Source organism: Oncorhynchus mykiss, chromosome 6, assembly GCF_013265735.2.
Source record: "Oncorhynchus mykiss isolate Arlee chromosome 6, USDA_OmykA_1.1, whole genome shotgun sequence".
Classification (NCBI taxonomy): domain Eukaryota; kingdom Metazoa; phylum Chordata; class Actinopteri; order Salmoniformes; family Salmonidae; genus Oncorhynchus; species Oncorhynchus mykiss.
Window position 1 is genome coordinate 94,569,911 of NC_048570.1, and position 20,589 is coordinate 94,590,499.

Consider the following 20,589-nt stretch of genomic DNA (forward strand, 5'->3'; position numbering starts at 1 on the left):
GTGACTGGGTCTCTGTATGTGATGTTATTACTGGTGACTGGGTCTCTGTGTGTGATGTTATTACTGGTATGTTACTGGTGACTGGGTCTCTGTATGTGATGTTATTACTGGTGACTGGGTCTCTGTATGTGATGTTATTACTGGTGACTGGGTCTTTGTATGTGATGTTATTACTGGTGACTGGGTCTCTGTATGTGATGTTATTACTGGTTACTGGGTCTCTGTATGTGATGTTATTACTGGTGAGGAGAAACCAACTGTCAGTCATTCAGCATCCTGTAGAGAAACCAACTGCAGTGCTTTACAGACTACTACTCAGCTGATTTAACTGAGGTCTAGAGACTACAGACAGAAGCCAAAGAAAGAGTTGACTTTGGGTTTATTGTTCAGGTGAATGAATGTACTCAACTCATCTTGCTGTTTGGAGTGTCTTGGGAAAAAGAGTCAGAAAACACGCTGGCTGATATAAGAAAGTAACCAGGCGTGAAAACATGTTGCTGCTTAGCTTCGCCTCACGGAGTCCGAGAAGATTTACAGTCATATTTATTGTTATTGTTACAGCAATTAGGGATTGGTTTGGGTCGTAGGGTTTCATAATATAGTTTACAAATCAGAAAAATACAGTAAAATACAGGAAATATTGATGAATTCCCCATAAATCACACGTTGAAAAGTGGTGATAGATTTATGTAAGGAAATGGCGATAGCCAGTATAGAGAATGCATACACAGGTTAAACATAATGTCACGATCGTTATAACGAGCGGACCAAGATGCAGCGTGGTGTTTCCATCCTTTTATTTTGGAAAAGAAACGTAAAAACAAAACAAAAACAAAAACAATAAAGCGAAGAAAAAAAAACCCCGAAACGTGAAGCTCAGAGTAGTGCTCACAGGCAACTATACCTAGACAACATCCCACAAAGCACAAAGGGGAAATGGCTGCCTAAATATCATCCCCAATCAGAGACAACGAATAAACAGCTGCCTCTGAATACGGGAACCATACCAGGCCAACATAAATCATTAAATCACCTAGATAACCCACCCTAGACACTGTCACGCCCCAACCAACATAGAGAATAAACAGCTGCCTCTGAATGCGGGAACCATACCAGGCCAACATAAATCATTAAATCACCTAGATAACCCACCCTAGACACTGTCACGCCCCAACCAACATAGAGAATAAACAGCTGCCTCTGAATGCGGGAACCATACCAGGCCAACATAAATCATTAATCACCTAGATAACCCACCCTAGACACTGTCACGCCCCAACCAACATAGAGAATAAACAGGGCGTGACACATAATCTAATAGGAAAACATATTTTATACATGCAACACTGATGTAAAATACAGTAAGAACACAAACGGGTTCATTCTGCTGTCTTGTATTTCCCGACATATACAACCACTACACCGTAAACAGATTTATAAAAAGCTAGCTAACATACAGAAGTATCATTAAAAAAGGTCTATGACCTTTCACTGAGAAAAGACTATAACTTCATAGACAACTGGATTTAAATGGTGCTTGGTTGTTGTCTTCAGGAAGTGGAATGGAGGAATGGTGGTGTTTTGATTGGTTGTTGACTTCAGGAAGTGGAATGGAGGAATGGTGACATTTTGGTTGGTTGTTGACTTCAGGAAGTGGAATGGAGGAATGGTGGTGTTTTGGTTGGTTGTTGACTTCAGGAAGTGGAATGGAGGAATGGTGGCATTTTGATTGGATGTTGTCTTCAGGAAGTGTTACTCCTCTTCCTGGTCTGTAGTCTTGTCTTCCTGGTCTCTTCCTCGTTGTCGCTGTCACAGCTCCTCTGAAAACACAACCAGTATTGTCTATTTCTAGGAGGTACAACTCTGTTTCTCTGTAATGACTCCGGTAATAGATAGTCAACAGAATAGCTGTTAGGTAGGCCGCCATCTCTGTACTCCAGAGTGGACCGCAGTTAAACACAATGACAAGGTTCAGTATGTTGCTTAGTTACTGTGGATTATAGATATGATTGGGTAGATCCGTGTGAATGACTTTCGTGTGTATCTTGCTGAGATGACAACGCAACAATATTTGTGTTTTACGTAACCGAGGGCAACAGCACAACAACACATCACTTCTTGACCCATCACTAACAAGTTTACACACACGTCCCATGTACTGGCTGAGTGATCAGTGGCATCAGCAGCATTACATGGGTTAATTAGACATAGATTGTGCAATATTAATTCATGACTGTGAAATACAATGGCCATGTTCTGTTATAATCTCCACCCGGCACAGCCAGAAGACACCCCTCATAGCCTGGTTCCTCTCTAGGTTTCTAATCTCCACCCTGCACAGACAGAAGAGGACTGGCCACCCCACATAGCCTGGTTCCTCTCTAGGTTTCTAATCTCCACCCTGCACAGCCAGAAGAGGACTGGCCACCCCTCATAGCCTGGTTCCTCTGGTCTACCCAGTACAGCCAGAAGAGGACTGGCCACCCCTCAGAGCCTGGTTCCTCTCTAGGTTTCTTCCGAGGTTCTGGCCTTTCTAGGGAGTATTTCCTAGCCACCGTGCTTCTACATCTGCATTGCTTGCTGTTTGGGGTTTTAGGCTGGGTTTCTGTACAGCACTTTGAGATATCAGCTGATGTAAGAAGGGCTTTATAAATACATTTGATTGATTGATTGATGATTCATTAGACATAGACTGTGTAATATTATTGGGTTAGTTAGACTGTGTAATATGAATGGGTAAATTAGACAGACTGTGTGTGTGTGTGTGTGTGTGTGTGTGTGTGTGTGTGTGTGTGTGTGTGTGTGTGTGTGTGTGTGTGTGTGTGTGTGTGTGTGTGTGTGTGTGTGTGTGTGTGTGTGTGTGTGTGTGTGTGTGTGTGTGTGGTCATCACCTGGTCCTGTTGTTGTTGTTGTTGTTCCTGCCCTCTTCTCATCATCCTGGTCAGGTGGTTACACAGAGACACAATCCTGATAGACATCTAGACAACACAGAGACACAATCCTGATAGACATCTAGACAACACAGAGACACAATCCTGATAGACATCTAGACAACACAGAGACACAATCCTGATAGACATCTAGACAACACAGAGACACAATCCTGATAGACATCTAGACAACACAGAGACACAATCCTGATGGACATCTAGACAACACAGAGACACAATCCTGATAGACATCTAGTCCCCACAGAGACACAATCCTGATGGACATCTAGTCCCCACAGAGACACAATCCCGATTGACATCTAGTCCCCACAGAGACACAATCCTGATGGACATCTAGTCCCCACAGAGACACAATCCTGATGGACATCTAGTCCCCACAGAGACACAATCCCGATGGACATCTAGTCCCCACAGAGACACAATCCTGATCGACATCTAGTCCCCGCAGAGACACAATCCTGATAAAGATGTTCTGACACACTACAGCATATGTATTGGCCTATTGACATCACAAACAATTACACACATGGACAGATACAAACACTCACGCACGCACGCAAACACACACACGCACACACACACGCACACACACACACACACACACACACACACACACACACACACACACACACACACACACACACACACACACACACACACACACACACACACACACACACACACACACACACACACTTATCAATGACCTAATGGCATGTTGGTGATATTGTATGATGTTTTGTACTGCAGGACGTACGTTCCATCTGTGTCGTGTTTACTGTCTCCTGAAGTTCTCCAGATTAATGACAGACAGTCTGCGCACCAGGGCCTGGCATGGGTTTAACGGCTAAACCACAGCAGAAAACAGCAGGACATAGATACGATGAAAAGCCTTTGGGGCTGTCATGACATAGATAGGATGAAAAGCCTTTGGACTGTCATGACATAGATAGGATGAAAAGCCTTTGGGGCTGTCATGACATAGATAGGATGAAAAGCCTTTGGGCTGTCATGACATAGATAGGATGAAAAGCCTTTGGACTGTCATGACATAGATAGGATGAAAAGCCTTTGGGCTGTCATGACATAGATAGGATGAAAAGCCTTTGGGGCTGTCATGACATAGATAGGATGAAAAGCCTTTGGGCTGTCATGACATAGATAGGATGAAAAGCCTTTGGGCTGTCATGACATAGATAGGATGAAAAGCCTTTGGGGCTGTCATGACATAGATAGGATGAAAAGCCTTTGGGCTGTCATGACATAGATAGGATGAAAAGCCTTTGGGCTGTCATGACATAGATAGGATGAAAAGATTTTGGACTGTCATGACATAGATAGGATGAAAAGCCTTTGGGGCTGTCATGACATAGATAGGATGAAAAGCCTTTGGGGCTGTCATGACATAGATAGGATGAAAAGCCTTTGGGCTGTCATGACATAGATAGGATGAAAAGCCTTTGGGCTTTCATGACATACAGTGCCTTGCGAAAGTATTCGGCCACCTTGAACTTTGCGACCTTTTGCCACATTTCAGGCTTCAAACATAAAGATATAAAACTGTATTTTTTTGTGAAGAATCAACAACAAGTGGGACACAATCATGAAGTGGAACGACATTTATTGGATATTTCAAACTTTTTTAACAAATCAAAAACTGAAAAATTGGGCGTGCAAAATTATTCAGCCCCCTTAAGTTAATACTTTGTAGCGCCACCTTTTGCTGCGATTACAGCTGTAAGTCGCTTGGGGTATGTCTCTACCAGTTTTGCACATCGAGAGACTGACATTTTTTCCCATTCCTACTTGCAAAACAGCTCGAGCTCAGTGAGGTTGGATGGAGAGCATTTGTGAACAGCAGTTTTCAGTTCTTTCCACAGATTCTCGATTGGATTCAGGTCTGGACTTTGACTTGGCCATTCTAACACCTGGATATGTTTATTTTTGAACCATTCCATTGTAGATTTTGCTTTATGTTTTGGATCATTGTCTTGTTGGAAGACAAATCTCCGTCCCAGTCTCAGGTCTTTTGCAGACTCCATCAGGTTTTCTTCCAGAATGGTCCTGTATTTGGCTCCATCCATCTTCCCATCAATTTTAACCATCTTCCCTGTCCCTGCTGAAGAAAAGCAGGCCCAAACCATGATGCTGCCACGACCATGTTTGACAGTGGGGATGGTGTGTTCAGCTGTGTTGCTTTTACGCCAAACATAACGTTTTGCATTGTTGCCAAAAAGTTCAATTTTGGTTTCATCTGACCAGAGCACCTTCTTCCACATGTTTGGTGTGTCTCCCAGGTGGCTTGTGGCAAACTTTAAACAACACTTTTTATGGATATCTTTAAGAAATGGCTTTCTTCTTGCCACTCTTCCATAAAGGCCAGATTTGTGCAATATACGACTGATTGTTGTCCTATGGACAGAGTCTCCCACCTCAGCTGTAGATCTCTGCAGTTCATCCAGAGTGATCATGGGCCTCTTGGCTGCATCTCTGATCAGTCTTCTCCTTGTATGAGCTGAAAGTTGAGGGACGGCCAGGTCTTGGTAGATTTGCAGTGGTCTGATACTCCTTCCATTTCAATATTATCGCTTGCACAGTGCTCCTTGGGATGTTTAAAGCTTGGGAAATCTTTTTGTATCCAAATCCGGCTTTAAACTTCTTCACAACAGTATCTCGGACCTGCCTGGTGTGTTCCTTTGTTCTTCATGATGCTCTCTGCGCTTTTAACGGACCTCTGAGACTATCACAGTGCAGGTGAATTTATACGGAGACTTGATTACACACAGGTGGATTGTATTTATCATCATTAGTCATTTAGGTCAACATTGGATCATTCAGAGATCCTCACTGAACTTCTGGAGAGAGTTTGCTGCACTGAAAGTAAAGGGGCTGAATATTTTTGCAAGTCCAATTTTTCAGTTTTTGATTTGTTAAAAAAGTTTGAAATATCCAATAAATGTCGTTCCACTTCGTGATTGTGTCCCACTTGTTGGTGATTCTTCACAAAAAAATACAGTTTTATATCTTTATGTTTGAAGCCTGAAATGTGGCAAAAGGTCGCAAAGTTCAAGGGGGCCGAATACTTTCGCAAGGCACTGTAGATAGGATGAAAAGCCTTTGGGCTGTCATGACATAGATAGGATGAAAAGCCTTTGGGCTGTCATGACATAGATAGGATGAAAAGCCTTTGGACTGTCATGACATAGATAGGATGAAAAGCCTTTGGGCTGTCATGACATAGATAGGATGAAAAGCCTTTGGACTGTCATGACATAGATAGGATGAAAAGCCTTTGGGCTGTCATGACATAGATAGGATGAAAAGCCTTTGGGCTGTCATGACATAGATAGGATGAAAAGCCTTTGGGCTGTCATGACATAGGATGAAAAGCCTTTGGGCTGTCATGACATAGATAGGATGAAAAGCCTTTGGGCTGTCATGACATAGATAGGATGAAAAGCCTTTGGGCTGTCATGACATAGATAGGATGAAAAGCCTTTGGGCTGTCATGACATAGATAGGATGAAAAGCCTTTGGGCTGTCATGACATAGATAGGATGAAAAGCCTTTGGGCTGTCATGACATAGATAGGATGAAAAGCCTTTGGGCTGTCATGACATAGATAGGATGAAAAGCCTTTGGGCTGTCATGACATAGATAGGATGAAAAGCCTTTGGGCTGTCATGACATAGATAGGATGAAAAGCCTTTGGGCTGTCATGACATAGATAGGATGAAAAGCCTTTGGGCTGTCATGACATAGATAGGATGAAAAGCCTTTGGGCTGTCATGACATAGATAGGATGAAAAGCCTTTGGGCTGTCATGACAAAGACAACAGACATAGGAGCTAAAACAGTCTTATAAGAGATCAGGACCAGACTAGGACTAAAAGGACCAGACTAGGACTAAAAGGACCAGACTAGGACTAAAAGGGATCCAGACTAGGACTAAAAGGACCAGACTAGGACTAAAAGGACCAGACTAAAAGGACCAGACTATGACTAAAAGGACCAGACTAGGACTAAAAGGACCAGACTAGGACTAAAAGGACCAGACTATGACTAAAAGGACCAGACTAGGACTAAAAGGACCAGACTAGGACTAAAAGGACCAGACTAGGACTAAAATGACCAGACTAGGACTAAAAGGACCAGTGTATTGTAGTGTTTGGCTGATACAGCACACACACACACACACACATAACATTTCAATCGATAAGATCTTTATCAGGTTCAGTGGGTTTAGATCAGGTAGGTACAAGCATCTAAAATACACATACAACAATAACACTCTCAACTAGCTTCAATCTAATCTAAGAAGGTCTACTGTCAATAATGACATCTACTCATTATCAATCCTCTATCCACATGATCAACAGTTGGCTTTTGAACTATGAAAAACAAACAAGCTACTTAAAAGTTGCAGACTTTAAATATAAAACCTCAAAAACCTGTCAAGCCTCTTACATCATTCTTTGTAAAACACGAAAAGTAAAGCATTGTAAATACGTTGACATTTATTTTTTAGCTAATCACAACAATACTACTAACGTATCACAAGGAGAACAAACTAAAGGTATCATATTTCACAGAGACTTCGTGTCCTCGTGTCCTCTACTTCCTGTTTCTGATACTGACTCTGGGCTACTGAAACTGCTGTTATCTCTACTGTCCAGACTCAGTCAGGTCCAGGTTGGTACTCTACTCTACTGTCCAGACTCAGTCAGGTCCAGGTTGGTACTCTACTCTACTGTCCAGACTCAGTCAGGTCCAGGTTGGTACTCTACTGTATCTGCTGTTATCTCTACTGTCCAGACTCAGTCAGGTCCAGGTTGGTACTCTACTCTACTGTCCAGACTCAGTCAGGTCCAGGTTGGTACTATACTCTACTGTCCAGACTCAGTCAGGTCCAGGTTGGTACTCTACTCTACTGTCCAGACTCAGTCAGGTCCAGGTTGGTACTATACTCTACTGTCCAGACTCAGTCAGGTCCAGGTTGGTACTCTACTGTATCTGCTGTTATCTCTACTGTCCAGACTCAGTCAGGTCCAGGTTGGTACTCTACTCTACTGTCCAGACTCAGTCAGGTCCAGGTTGGTACTATACTCTAACTGCTGTTATCTCTACTGTCCAGACTCAGTCAGGTCCAGGTTGGTACTCTACTCTACTGTCCAGACTCAGTCAGGTCCAGGTTGGTACTCTACTCTACTGTCCAGTCAGGTCCAGGTTGATACTATACTCTTAACTGCTGTTATCTCTACTGTCCAGACTCAGTCAGGTCCAGGTTGGTACTCTACTCTACTGTCCAGTCTCAGTCAGGTCCAGGCTGGTACTCTACTCTACTGTCCAGACTCAGTCAGGTCCAGGTTGGTACTCTACTCTACTGTCCAGACTCAGTCAGGTCCAGGTTGGGACTCTACTCTACTGTCCAGTCAGGTCCTGGTTGGTACTCTACTCTACTGTCCAGACTCAGTCAGGTCCAGGTTGATACTCTACTCTACTGTCCAGTCAGATCCAGGTTGGTACTATACTCTACTGTCCAGACTCAGTCAGGTCCAGGTTTGGACTCTACTCTACTGTCCAGTCAGGTCCAGGTTGGTACTCTACTCTCCTGTCTCAGTCAGGTCCAGGTTGGTACTCTACTCTACTGTCCAGACTCAGTCAGGTCCAGGTTGGGACTCTACTCTACTGTCCAGACTCAGTCAGGTCCAGGTTGGTACTCTACTCTACTGTCCAGACTCAGTCAGGTCCAGGTTGGGACTCTACTCTACTGTCCAGACTCAGTCAGGTCCAGGTTGGTACTCTACTCTACTGTCCAGACTCAGTCAGGTCCAGGTTGGGACTCTACTCTACTGTCCATACTCAGTCAGGTCCAGGTTGGTACTCTACTCTACTGTCCAGACTCAGTCAGGTCCAGGTTGGTACTCTACTCTACTGTCCAGACTCAGTCAGGTCCAGGTTGGGACTCTACTCTACTGTCCAGACTCAGTCAGGTCCAGGTTGATACTCTACTCTACTGTCCAGACTCAGTCAGGTCCAGGTTGGTACTCTACTCTACTGTCCAGACTCAGTCAGGTCCCTGTTGGTACTCTACTCTACTGTCCAGACTCAGTCAGGTCCAGGTTGGTACTCTACTCTACTGTCCAGACTCAGTCAGGTCCAGGTTGATACTCTACTCTACTGTCCAGACTCAGTCAGGTCCAGGTTGATACTCTACTCTACTGTCCAGACTATACTATACTATACCATGCTATACTATACCATGCTATACTATACTATGCTATACCATTCTATGCTATACTATACTATGCTATACCATTCTATGCTATGCTATGCTATGCTATACTATACCATACTATGCTATACTATATTATGCATTACTATACCGTGCTATACTATACTATACCATACTATGCTATACCATACTATACCATGCTATATACTATGCTATGCTATACTATGCTATACTATACTGTACTATCCTATCCAGACTGAGTCAGGTCCAGGTTGATACTCTACTGTACTACTATACTATACTATACTATAACATACTGTACTATACTATCCTATCCAGACACAGTCAGGTCCATGTGGATGCTCTACTGTACTACTATACTATACTCTACTATTATACTATACTCTACTACTATACTATAATGTACTATACCATACTGTACTATACTATACTGTACTATACTATCCTAACCAGACTTAGTCAGGTCCAGGTTGATACTCTATTGTACTATACTATACTCTACTGTACTATCCAGACACAGTCAGGTCCATGTGGATACTCTACTGTAGTACTATACTATACTCTACTACTATACTATACTGTACTATACCATACTGTACTATACTATACTGTACTATACTACCCTAACCAGACTGAGTCAGGTCCATGTGGATACTCTATTGTACTACTATACTATACTCTACTACTATACCATACTGTACTATACCATACTGTACTATACTATACTGTACTATACTACCCTAACCAGACTGAGTCAGGTCCATGTGGATACTCTATTGTACTACTATACTATACTCTACTACTATACCATACTGTACTATACTATACTGTACTATAATATACTGTCCAGACTCAGTCAGGTCCAGGTTGATACTCTACTGAACTACTATACTATACTATAATATCTCTTCAGTCCAGACTCAGTCAGGTCCAGGTTGATACTCTACTGTACTATACTATACTATACTATACCATACTATCTCTTCAGTCCAGACTCAGTCAGGTCCAGGTTGATACTCTACTGTGCTACTATACTATATTATACTATACTCTACTCTACTATACTATCTCTTCAGTCCAGACTCAGTCAGGTCCAGGTTGATACTCTACTGTACTATACTATACTATACTATACTATACTATACTATCTCTTCAGTCCAGACTCAGTGAGGTTCAGGCTGATCCCAGACAGCAGATCTCCTCCACAGCTTCTGTTCAGCATTTCCTTCAGTGCTTCATTCACATCATTATTAAACACAGTGGAGAAGTTACAGCTGAGGTAGCCCCCTCCTCCTCCGACCCCGTCCGCGACCCCGCCCGTGACCCCTAACGACCCCACCACGTCCTGCACCCACTTCAGCTCGTCGCTCAGCTCCTGTCTCAGGGCGTCAAAGTGTCTCTTCCTCTCCTGGTAGCGGGCGCTGACGTCACTGACGCTGACGTCCACCACCTTCATCTCATCCTGCAGGCTCCTCTTCATCGCCTCCACTTTACGGAACTCGTAGCGGATCTGAGATAGCTGGTGACGGACCCCCTCGCTCTCCTCCTTGTACCAGGACTCCTTATGGTTGTAGACGGAGACCAAGGCGTCGATGTCCTCCTGCAGGGAGTCGTGGGCCGAGGCTAGCCCAGTGAAGGAGCCCTCCATCCGGCTGATGTCCTCCACTACCTGGACGAAGCGTTCAAAGTTGACGTAGGTGTTGTTGGGGGGCATGGAGGAGTGGGACTTCATGGTGTACTCCTTGAGACGTTTGGTCTTCAGCTGACGCCGCTCGCGCTTCTTAGGGGTCTTGGTCTGGTCCGGGGTCTTGGTCTGGTCCGGGGTCTTGGTCTGGTCCGCGGTCTTGGTGATGGGAGTCTCCTCCTTGTACTCATTAGACTTCAGACACGAGAGATGAGGACGATAGACGGAGGGTTACTGAGCTGGAAGTCACTAACTGGCACTGCATGCCATGCATTGATGATGTTCTGAACAGCAATGGAATATAAGCCAGAGGTGACATGCCTCCATCACCAAACCACCGACAACACTCCAGGTGACATGGTTGGTTATATATTACCCAACAGGCAACACTCCAGGTGACATGGTTAGTTATATATTACCCAACAGGCAACACTCCAGGTGACATGGTTGGTTATATATTACCCAACAGGCAACACTCCAGGTGACATGGTTAGTTATACATTACCCAACAGGCAACACTCCAGGTGACATGGTTAGTTATATATTACCCAACAGGCAACACTCCAGGTGACATGGTTGGTTATATATTACCCAACAGGGAACACTCCAGGTGACATGGTTGGTTATATATTACCCAACGGGCAACACTCCAGGTGACATGGTTAGTTATATATTACCCAACAGGCAACACTCCAGGTCACATGGTTAGTTATATATTACCCAACAGGCAACACTCCAGGTGACATGGTTAGTTATATATTACCCAACAGGCAACACTCCAGGTCACATGGTTAGTTATATATTACCCAACAGGCAACACTCCAGGTGACATGGTTAGTTATATATTACCCAACAGGCAACACTCCAGGTGACATGGTTGGTTATATATTACCCAACAGGCAACACTCCAGGTGACATGGTTAGTTATACATTACCCAACAGGCAACACTCCAGGTGACATGGTTAGTTATATATTACCCAACAGGCAACACTCCAGGTGACATGGTTAGTTATATATTACCCAACAGGCAACACTCCAGGTCACATGGTTAGTTATATATTACCCAACAGGCAACACTCCAGGTGACATGGTTAGTTATATATTACCCAACAGGCAACACTCCAGGTCACATGGTTAGTTATATATTACCCAACAGGCAACACTCCAGGTCACATGGTTAGTTATATATTACCCAACAGGCAACACTCCAGGTCACATGGTTAGTTATATATTACCCAACAGGCAACACTCCAGGTCACATGGTTAGTTATTCATCTTCTTTCGATGCTTTCTATCACCAAACGTCAAGCTCTTTTGTCAACTGGTTACACATTTAAGTTAAGAGTCACAAACATGGCAGGACAAACATTATCAGGAAAAACTCATCTGATTGAATCACACATCTGATTCAAACTAACAGACTAGAGCTCCCTCTATCTGACTAGCCAGGCCATTATATATTCTACATCGTCTGAGTGGGAGGTGCTGTCCAGGTCATTATATATTCTACATTGTCTGAGTGGGAGGTGCTGTCCAGGTCATTATATATTCTACATCGTCTAAGTGGGAGGTGCAGTCCAAGCCATTATATATTCTACATCGTCTGAGTGGGAGGTGCAGTCCAGGTCATTATATATTCTACATTGTCTAAGTGGGAGGTGCAGTCCAAGCCATGATATATTCTACATCGTCTGAGTGGGAGGTGCTGTCCAGGTCATTATATATTCTACATCGTCTGAGTGGGAGGTGCTGTCCAGGTCATTATATATTCTACATTGTCTGAGTGGGAGGTGCTGTCCAGGTCATTATATATTCTACATCGTCTGAGTGGGAGGTGCTGTCCAGGTCATTATATATTCTACATTGTCTGAGTGGGAGGTGCTGTCCAGGTCATTATATATTCTACATTGTCTGAGTGGGAGGTGCTGTCCAGGTCATTATATATTCTACATCGTCTGAGTGGGAGGTGCTGTCCAGGTCATTATATATTCTACATTGTCTGAGTGGGAGGTGCTGTCCAGGTCATTATATATTCTACATCGTCTGAGTGGGAGGTGCTGTCCATAACAACTTAACATACATTACATGGTCAGAAACCAAGTATGTAAAAACGGTACAAACAACAAACCAATCCGTGTGTCTGCCTGAACAGTACATGTCACAGTATAGTAACTAGGAGGCGCGGTTATGCAAATCATAAAATACAGGAAGTTATGTCACAAAAGAAAATGACGATGCGTGTCTTTAACATCAAGCTGTCAATCACGACAGTACGCTGTTTTCATATGACAATGGTATACCTTGATCCAGGGATGGTTGAGGGCATCTTGAATAGTTAACCTCTTCCTGAAAGACAAACATGTTTACACTGGATTTGATAGAGTATTCACACCTCGTGACCTTCTCCACATTTTGTTATGTTTACAGCCTTAATCTAAAATTAATTTTAACAAAAAAAGAAATCCCTCATCAATCTACACACAATACCCCATAATGAAAAAAAAAACTGTTTTTTTTTAAACATTTTTGTAAAGTTATAAAAAATAAAAGGCTGAAATAACTCATTTACATAATTATAATAATAATAATTATTCAGACCCTTTACTCAGTACTTTGTTGAAGCACCTTTGGCAGCGATTACAACCTCGAGTTTTCTTGGGTATGATGCTACAATCTTACACCTGTATTTGGAGAGTTTCTCCCAATCTTCTCTGCAAATCCTCTCAAGCTCTGTCAGGTTAGTTGGGGAGCGTCGCTGCACAGCTATTTTCAGGTCTCTCCAGGGATGTTCAATTGAGTTCAAGTCCGGGCTCTGGTTGGGCCAGTGAAGGACATTCAGAGACTTGTCCCGAAGCCACTTCTGCGTTGTCTTGGGTGTGTGCTTAGGGTCGTTGTCCTGTTACAAGGTGAACCTTCGCCCCAGTCTGAGGTCCTGAGCGCTCTGGAGCAGGTTTTCATCAAGGATCTCTCCGTACTTTGCTCCATTCATCTTTCCCTCGATCCTGACTAGTCCCCAAGTCCCTGCCGTTGAAAATCATCCCCACAGCATGATGCTGCCACCACCATGCTTCACCGTAGGGATGGTGCCAGGTTGCCTCCAGACGTGATGCTTAACATTCAGAGTTCAATCTTCGTTTCATCAGACCAGAGAATCTTGTTTCTTATGGTCTTTAGGTGCCTTTTGGCAAACTCCAAGCAGACTGTCATGTGCCTTTTACTGAGGAGTGGCTTCCGTCTGGCCACTCTACCATAAAGGCCTGATTGGTGGAGTGCTGCAGAAATAGTTGTCCTTCTGGAAGGTTCTCTCATCTCCACAGAGGAACTCTGGAACTCTGTCAGAGTGACCATCAGGTTCTTGGTCACCTCCCTGACCAAGGCCCTTCTCCACCGATTGCTCAGTTTGGCCAGGCGGCCAGCTCTAGGAAGATTCTTGGTGGTTCCAAACTTCTTCCATTTAAGAATGATGGAGGCCATCTGTGTTCTTGGGACCTTCAATGCTGCAGAAGATTGTTGTACCCTTCCCCAGATCTGTGTCTCGACACAATCCTGTCTCTGAGCTCTACAGACAATTCCTTCAACCTCATGGCTTGGTTTTTGCTCTGACATGCACTGTCAACTGTGGGACCTTATATATACATGTGTGTGCCTTTCCAAATCATGTCCAATCAATTGAATTTACCACAGATGGACTCCAATCAAGTTGTAGAAACATCTCAAGGATGATCAATGGTAACAGGATGCACCTGAGCTCAATTTCGAGTCTCATAGGGGTCTGAATGCTTATGGAAATGACAAAAACCTGTTTTCGCTTTGTCGTTATTGGGTATTGTGCGTAGATGGAGGAGGTAAAATATTTTTTTTATCAATTTTAGAATAGGACTGTAACGTAAACAAAATGTGGGAAAAGTTAAAGGGTCTGAATACTTTACGAACGTAATTTATGTCCTCACAAAGGGGACCACACAGAACAGGAGGATGTAAGGAACTTGATTTTAGACTGTGACAGTGTCGTCTGTTTTGACCTTGTTCACAGATCGTTCAGCGTTACTGTCATCAAGAGAGAGTGTGTACTGTGTAGAGGCATGCAGAGTAACGTAAACAAACCGCATGGTCTCAAAAGTGTGTAAATACATGTTTCTATACAGCCGTTCTACAATGTGATGTAGAAACACAATACATCCTTTGACCTTCCCTGAGCCAGGAAGACTAGTGTTAGTTTCCATAGATATTGTCTAGGCTTTAGCTCAGTGGTCTAACAGTCTTTTGGCACAGGTTCAAACCCCAAACCTCACTTCTTGTCCAGCTCCACCTCACCTCTGACCCCTCATCTCTGACCCCAGATCTCTCACCTCTGACCCGTCACATCTGACCCCTCACCTCTGACCCCTCACCCCGGACCCCTCTCCTCCTCAACTCAACCCAGACCCCGTATCTCTGACCTCTTACCTCTGACCACTCTCCTCCTCACCCCTGACCCCTCACCTCTGACTCCTCTCCTCCTCACCACAGCCCGGACCCTTCATCTTTGACCCCTCTCCTCAACCCAGACTCCTCACCTCTAACTCCTCTCCTCCTCACCCTCTCCACCTCACCCCTGACCCCTAACCCCCGATCTCCAATCTCTCCTTACATCAACTCTCTCTCCAGCAGCTGTCATATTAGCCAGCTGACCCTGACCCCTAACCCCCGACCTCCAAACTCTCCTAACATCTAGCCTCTCTCCAGTAGCTGTCATATTAGCCAGCTGACCCTGACCCCTAACCCCTAACCCCTGACCTCTAATCCCTCCTTACATCTTGTCTCTCTCCAGTAGCTGTCATATTAGCCAGCTGACCCTGACCTCTAATCCCTCCTTACATCTTGTCTCTCTCCAGCAGCTGTCATATTAGCCAGCTGACCCCTAATCCCTGACCTCTAATCCCTCCTTACATTTTGTCTCTCTCCAGCAGCTGTCATATTAGCCGGCTGACCCCGACCCCTAACCACTGACCTCTAATCCCTCTTTACATCTTGTCTCTCTCCAGCAGCTGTCATATTAGCCAGTTGACCCCTAACCCCTGACCTCTAATCCCTCCTTACATCTAGCCTCTCTCCAGCAGTTGTCATATTAGCCAGCTGACCCCTAACCCCTGACCTCTAATCCCTCCTTACATCTTGTCTCTCTCCAGCAGCTGTCATATTAGCCAGCTGACCCTGACCCCTAACCCCCGACCTCCAATCCCTCCTTACATCTAGCCTCTCTCCAGCAGCTGTCATATTAGCCAGCTGACCCCTAACCCCTGACCTCTAATCCCTCCTTACATCTTGTCTCTCTCCAGTAGCTGTCATATTAGCCAGCTGACCCCTAACCCCTGACCTCTAATCCCCCCTTACATCTTGTCTCTCTCCAGCAGCTGTCATATTAGCCAGCTTACCCTGACCCCTAACCCCTGACCTCTAATCCCTCCTTACATCTTGTCTCTCTCCAGCAGCTGTCATATTAGCCAGCTGACCCTGACCCCTAACCCCTGACCTCTATTCCCTCCTTACATCTTGTCTCTCTCCAGCAGCTGTCATATTAGCCAGCTGACCCCTAACCCCTGACCTCTAATCCCTCCTTACATCTTGTCTCTCTCCAGTAGCTGTAATATTAGCCAGCTGACCCCTGACCCCTGACCTCTAATCCCTCCTTACATATAGCCTCTCTCCAGTAGCTGTCATATTAGCCAGCTGACCACTGACCCCTGACCTCTAATCCCTCCTTACATCTTGTCTCTCTCCAGTAGCTGTCACATTAGCCAGCTGACCCCTGACCTCTAATCCCTCCTTACATCTAGCCTCTCTCCAGCAGCTGTCATATTAGCCAGCTGACCCTGACCCCTAACCCCCAACCTCCAATCCCTCCTTACATCTAGCCTCTCTCCAGTAGCTGTCACATTAGCCAGCTGACCCCTGACCCCTGACCTCTAATCCCTCCTTACATATAGCCTCTCTCCAGTAGCTGTCATATTAGCCAGCTGACCACTGACCCCTGACCTCTAATCCCTCCTTACATCTTGTCTCTCTCCAGTAGCTGTCACATTAGCCAGCTGACCCCTGACCTCTAATCCCTCTTTACATCTAGCCTCTCTCCAGTAGCTGTCATATTAGCCAGCTGACCCCTGACCCCTGATCTCTAATCCCTCCTTACATCTAGCCTCTCTCCAGCAGCTGTCATATTAGCCAGCTGACCCCTAACCCCTGACCTCTAACCCCTCCTTACATCTTGTCTCTCTCCAGTAGCTGTCATATTAGCCAGCTGACCCCTAACCCCTGACCTCTAATCCCTCCTTACATCTTGTCTCTCTCCAGCAGCTGTCATATTAGCCAGCTGACCCTGACCCCTAACCCCTGACCTCTAACCGCTCCTTACATCTAGCCTCTCTCCAGTAGCTGTCATATTAGCCAGCTGACCCCTAACCCCTGATCTCTAATCCCTCCTTACATCTTGTCTCTCTCCAGCAGCTGTCATATTAGCCAGCTGACCCCTAACCCCTGACCTCTAACCCCTCCTTATATCTTGTCTCTCTCCAGTAGCTGTCATATTAGCCAGCTGACCCCTGACCTCGAATCACTCCTTACATCTTGTCTCTCTCCAGTAGCTGCCGTATGAAGCTTTTGGCCAGTTCACTGGTTCTACAGAAGAACTCCTCGTCGAACTCGTAGTTCATGGCTGAGATGTTGGCCAGCGTGTCCTGTTTAGTCTCTCCCAGGAAGGGAGACGCTCCACTCAGCCTGGAACACAACGACAACAAGGCCAGAACAGGAGGAGCGTTAGGAACATTGCATGTGTTTCACCTACACCATCCCTGTTTACATGTCACGACTTCTACCGAAGTCGATGCCTCTCCTTGTTCGGGCGCTGTTCGGCCGGTCGACGTCGCAGATCCATTTTTTTCATTTTCCATTTGTTTTGTCTTGTTTTCCCACACACCTGTTTTTTCATTTCCCTCATTATGTGTTGTGTATTTAACCCTCTGTTCCACACATGTTTATTGTAAGTGCATGTGCACATGTGTTTGACTGGTGCGCGTCGGGTTATTGTGTCCCCTATTTTGTATTTTCTTATTCCTAAGAAGGGTTCATGTGTAGTGTGGTTCATGCTTCATGTTGAACTCCCAAGAAGGGTTCATGTGTAGTGTGGTTCATGCTTCATGTTGAACTCCCAAGAAGGGTTCATGTGTAGTGTGGTTCATGCTTCATGTTGAACTCCCAAGAAGGGTTCATGTGTAGTGTGGTTCATGCTTCATGTTGAACTCCCAAGAAGGGTTCATGTGTAGTGTGGTTCATGCTTCATGTTGAACTCCCTAAGAAGGGTTCATGTATAGTGTGGTTCATGCTTCATGTTGAACTCCCTAAGAAGGGTTCATGTATAGTGTGGTTCATGCTTCATGTTGAACTCCCTAAGAAGGGTTCATGTGTAGTGTGGTTCATGCTTCATGTTGAACTCCCTAAGAAGGGTTCATGTATAGTGTGGTTCATGCTTCATGTTGAACTCCCTAAGAAGGGTTCATGTGTAGTGTGGTTCATGCTTCATGTTGTGTTGAACTCCCAAGAAGGGTTCATGTGTAGTGTGGTTCATGCTTCATGTTGTGTTGAACTCCCAAGAAGGGTTCATGTGTAGTGTGGTTCATGCTTCATGTTGAACTCCCTAAGAAGGGTTCATGTATAGTGTGGTTCATGCTTCATGTTGAACTCCCTAAGAAGGGTTCATGTATAGTGTGGTTCATGCTTCATGTTGAACTCCCTAAGAAGGGTTCATGTGTAGTGTGGTTCATGCTTCATGTTGTGTTGAACTCCCAAGAAGGGTTCATGTGTAGTGTGGTTCATGCTTCATGTTGTGTTGAACTCCCAAGAAGGGTTCATGTGTAGTGTGGTTCATGCTTCATGTTGAACTCCCTAAGAAGGGTTCATGTGTAGTGTGGTTCATGCTTCATGTTGTGTTGAACTCCCAAGAAGGGTTCATGTATAGTGTGGTTCATGCTTCATGTTGTGTTGAACTCCCAAGAAGGGTTCATGTGTAGTGTGGTTCATGCTTCATGTTGAACTCCCTAAGAAGGGTTTTAATGTGTAGTGTGGTTCATGCATCATGGTGTGTTGAACTCCCAAGAAGGGTTCATGTATAGTGTGGTTCATGCTTCATGTTGTGTTGAACTCCCTAAGAAGGGTTCATGTGTAGTGTGGTTCATGCTTCATGTTGAACTCCCTAAGAGGGGTTCATGTATAGTGTGGTTCATGCTTCATGTTGTGTTGAACTCCCTAATAAGGGTTCATGTGTAGTGTGGTTCATGCTTCATGTCGTGATGAACCTAAACTCACAGGATGTAGGTGATGACTCCTATACTCCACATATCTGCCTCCAGTCCCAGCGGTTCGTAGTTCACTATCTCTGGGGCTGAAACAGACAGGTTGACCAATCAGCATCACTATCTCTGGGGCTGAAACAGACAGGTTGACCAATCAGCAGAACACTGCACTAAATGCATCACTATCTCTGGGGCTGAAACAGACAGGTTGACCAATCAGCAGAACACTGCACTAAATGCATCACTATCTCTGGGGCTGAAACAGACAGGTTGACCAATCAGCATCACTATCTCTGGGGCTGAAACAGACAGGTTGACCAATCAGCAGAACACTGCACTAAATGCATCACTATCTCTGGGGCTGAAACAGACAGGTTGACCAATCAGCATCACTATCTCTGGGGCTGAAACAGACAGGTTGACCAATCAGCAGAACACTGCACTAAATGCATCACTATCTCTGGGGCTGAAACAGACAGGTTGACCAATCAGCAGAACACTGCACTAAATGCATCACTATCTCTGGGACTGAAACAGACCGGTTGACCAATCAGCAGAACACTGCACTAAATGCATCACTATCTCTGGGGCTGAAACAGACAGGTTGACCAATCAGCAGAACACTGCACTAAATGCATCACTATCTCTGGGGCTGAAACAGACAGGTTGACCAATCAGCAGAACACTGCACTAATGCATCACTATCTCTGGGGCTGAAACAGACAGGTTGACCAATCAGCAGAACACTGCACTAAATGCATCACTATCTCTGGGGCTGAAACAGACAGGTTGACCAATCAGCAGAACACTGCACTAAATGCATCACTATCTCTGGGGCTGAAACAGACAGGTTGACCAATCAGCAGAACACTGCACTAAATGCATCACTATCTCTGGGGCTGAAACAGACAGGTTGACCAATCAGCATCACTATCTCTGGGGCTGAAACAGACAGGTTGACCAATCAGCAGAACACTGCACTAAATGCATCACTATCTCTGGGGCTGAAACAGACCGGTTGACCAATCAGCAGAACACTGCACTAAATGCATCACTATCTCTGGGGCTGAAACAGACAGGTTGACCAATCAGCAGAACACTGCACTAAATGCATCACTATCTCTGGGGCTGAAACAGACAGGTTGACCAATCAGCAGAACACTGCACTGAATGCATCACTATCTCTGGGGCTGAAACAGACAGGTTGACCAATCAGCATCACTATCTCTGGGGCTGAAACAGACAGGTTGACCAATCAGCATCACTATCTCTGGGGCTGAAACAGACAGGTTGACCAATCAGCAGAACACTGCACTAAATGCATCAGAAATAGAAAAGGGAAGTGGATCAAAACAGTGTATTTTCTATTATTA

At 44.8% G+C, this 20,589-nt stretch overlaps 1 protein-coding gene and 1 long non-coding RNA gene across 2 annotated transcripts in view; both read right to left on the reverse strand.

The window, feature by feature from the left end:
• Positions 1–1,315: 1,315 nt before the first annotated feature.
• LOC118964993 lies at positions 1,316–3,514 on the reverse strand. The gene is made up of 2 exons (XR_005052352.1): positions 2,892–3,514; positions 1,316–1,820 (listed from the first exon to the last, which is right to left on the reverse strand). It is a non-coding gene; the product is annotated as an uncharacterized LOC118964993 (long non-coding RNA).
• A 5,827-nt stretch (positions 3,515–9,341) lies between these two features.
• The window catches only part of LOC110527030 (death-associated protein kinase 3), a 39,042-nt gene continuing 27,794 nt past the window's right edge, over positions 9,342–20,589 (reverse strand). Inside the window, exons 6-9 of the mRNA XM_036981640.1 lie at positions 19,230–19,305; positions 17,493–17,645; positions 13,193–13,238; positions 9,342–11,086 (exon numbers count right to left, since the gene is read on the reverse strand). Of these exons, the coding sequence (XP_036837535.1) occupies positions 10,352–11,086; positions 13,193–13,238; positions 17,493–17,645; positions 19,230–19,305 (1,010 nt within the window). The 3' untranslated portion in view covers positions 9,342–10,351. The remainder of the gene's footprint in view (positions 11,087–13,192; positions 13,239–17,492; positions 17,646–19,229; positions 19,306–20,589) is intronic.